Consider the following 2,264-nt stretch of genomic DNA (forward strand, 5'->3'; position numbering starts at 1 on the left):
TCAGCTTCTGTGTGGGGTTAAGGCGTTCGGGGTCAGAAGGGACCTGGGAGACTGTCCGGTGAGGAGAGCTATACCCTAGGGTATTACAGGACCGCAGACAGCTGGTGGCACATTGCCCATGGCCACCTGTGCCCCGCAGAAGTGTCGGCCCCCACTCATGCTTCTGCTGCTTGTAGAGACGGAGGAGTGTCTGTCCTCCTGCACGTCTGCCCCGGGCCCCCTCTGGCCCAGCGTCCCCGAGAAGCTTGTGAGGGTCACGGGAGGAGAGAGACATTTAGGGAGTGCCTGACGGGGACACTGAACTTCCCCGTGAAGAGTCGCTTTGGGTTTCCTAAATGGTGACGACTGGTCCAGGGAACGTGATGCATCAGGTGCAGATCCAGCAAACCCCGTTTGGGAGTGGAGTGACGCTGAGCAACGCCCACTCGTGAGGACCCCAGGGACTCTGTGTCGACCCCACGATGTCGGGCGAGTCCCCGGGGGCGCCTTGCTTTGTGGGGCTCAGCATGTCCGGAGAAGCTGAGAGGCGCGTTCCATCCGGGTCACTGCGGTCCGCAGACCCCGAATGTCGCCTTCGAGCCCCTGCGCCACGGCCACTGAAACGCCTGCAAGTAGGACGTCCTCTCGGGCGGGGTTGACTGGCTGGGGCACGGGACTGCTGGGCCACCAACCGGGTTTGGATGCCACCTCCGACGGTCTCTGCTGTGTGCTGGAGACAACGGGGCACTTGCTCCTGCTCTGCCCCTCCCGTGCACATGGACGGCCACGTCACGGGCAGTGACGTGCATGTACTGTGTGTGCACACGTGTGTGTATGTGCATATGTGTGTGCATTTGTGTGTGCATGTGTGTGTATTTGTGTGTGTGCATATGTGTGCATGTATGTGCGTTGGTGTGCATTTATGTGTGTGCCCGTGTGCGTGCATGTGTGCATGTACGTGTGTATTTTGTGCATGTGTGTGCATGTGCACGTGTGCATGTGCATGTGTGTATTTGTGTGTGTGTATGTGTGCATGCATGTGTGCATTTGTACGTGTGACTGTGCATGCTCACATGTGCATATGCATGTGTGTAATTGTGCGTATGTGTGCATGTACGTGCGCATTTGTGTGTGCATGCATGTGTGCGCATGTGTGCACATGTGTGCGCACGTGTGTATGTGTGCATTTGTATGTGTTTGTGCATGTGCACATGTGCATATGTGTGTGCATGTGTATGTGTGTGTGTGTGTGCATGCGTGCGTGTGCGTGTGTGTGTGCAACCCTGGCCCTGACCATGGGATCCGTTGCTGATACCACGCCCCCTCATCCGCACGAACCCAGGAGCCCTCCTCATGCTGGTGACATCCAGTGTGGCCATCTGCTCAGCCCTGTGATCCAGCGGAGCCTCAGTCTCAGAGTGTGCACTAGTCGGAGCCCCGCGAGCTGTCGCTCGGACAGCCTCCTACGAGGTGGCGTTAGCGATCAGCCTCCACCCAGTGCTGAACGGCTCATTTACTCAACTCAGTCACTGCCCGAGGACGTCCAGGACCGACCCTCTCCCCACGACCCTGGGCTGTGACGTGATTCGTCTCCACGCAGGCGGGACCCAGCCGAGCCCCCCTGATCTACCCGGGGGAGAATCCGAGCCGGTCCCTGGCTTCAGTGCAGAATACGCTGGGGGGCCTCTCGTGCCCTTTTTCCTAGAAGAGTCTGCCCGCATCATTATAATCAATGTCCTAACGACGACCTCACTCACGGGGGCATTCCACAGGCCCTGAGTACAGACCCCGGTCATCGGAACGCCAGCCCTAGCCATGAAACCTGGACTATCTCCATTCTGCTTCTGAGGACCAGAAGTCACTCAGGCATCACCACCCTCAGGCCGAACCCTACCGATCTGACAAACACTCGTCGCCGCGTGGATTCCCTACTGAAACTCGCCCGCCAGCGACCTGGACAGACTGTCGGTCACAGTCGGAGGATGAGGTGGACTCAGCTCAACCCAAGTCCGAAAAGCCCTGGCTTACTCACCCATTGCTCACACAGCATGAACAGCTGCCCTCACGGTCCACGAGCCCCCGAAGCACCCTGGACCAGTAATCTACACCCTACTGATGACCGCGACATGCGTAACGTCCACCCTAAGCTCATCGACCACGACGTTATCCCACGTGTGACACCCCCACTCACCACAGCTATCCCAACAACCCTGCTATCACTGGGGGCCCCTCCACTATCACGATGTTTACTGAAATGAATAATCATCCAAGTTAACAAAAAGCGA

At 58.0% G+C, this 2,264-nt stretch overlaps 1 protein-coding gene across 1 annotated transcript in view; it reads right to left on the minus strand.

The window, feature by feature from the left end:
• Positions 1-501: 501 nt before the first annotated feature.
• Positions 502-2,264, minus strand: part of LOC111729502 (CUB and sushi domain-containing protein 1-like) — a 920,340-nt gene continuing 918,577 nt past the window's right edge. Inside the window, exon 8 of the mRNA XM_023520436.1 lies at positions 502-605. Within this exon, the coding sequence (XP_023376204.1) occupies positions 502-605 (104 nt within the window). The remainder of the gene's footprint in view (positions 606-2,264) is intronic.

Source organism: Pteropus vampyrus, unplaced genomic scaffold (assembly GCF_000151845.1).
Source record: "Pteropus vampyrus isolate Shadow unplaced genomic scaffold, Pvam_2.0 Scaffold264, whole genome shotgun sequence".
Lineage (NCBI taxonomy): Eukaryota > Metazoa > Chordata > Mammalia > Chiroptera > Pteropodidae > Pteropus > Pteropus vampyrus.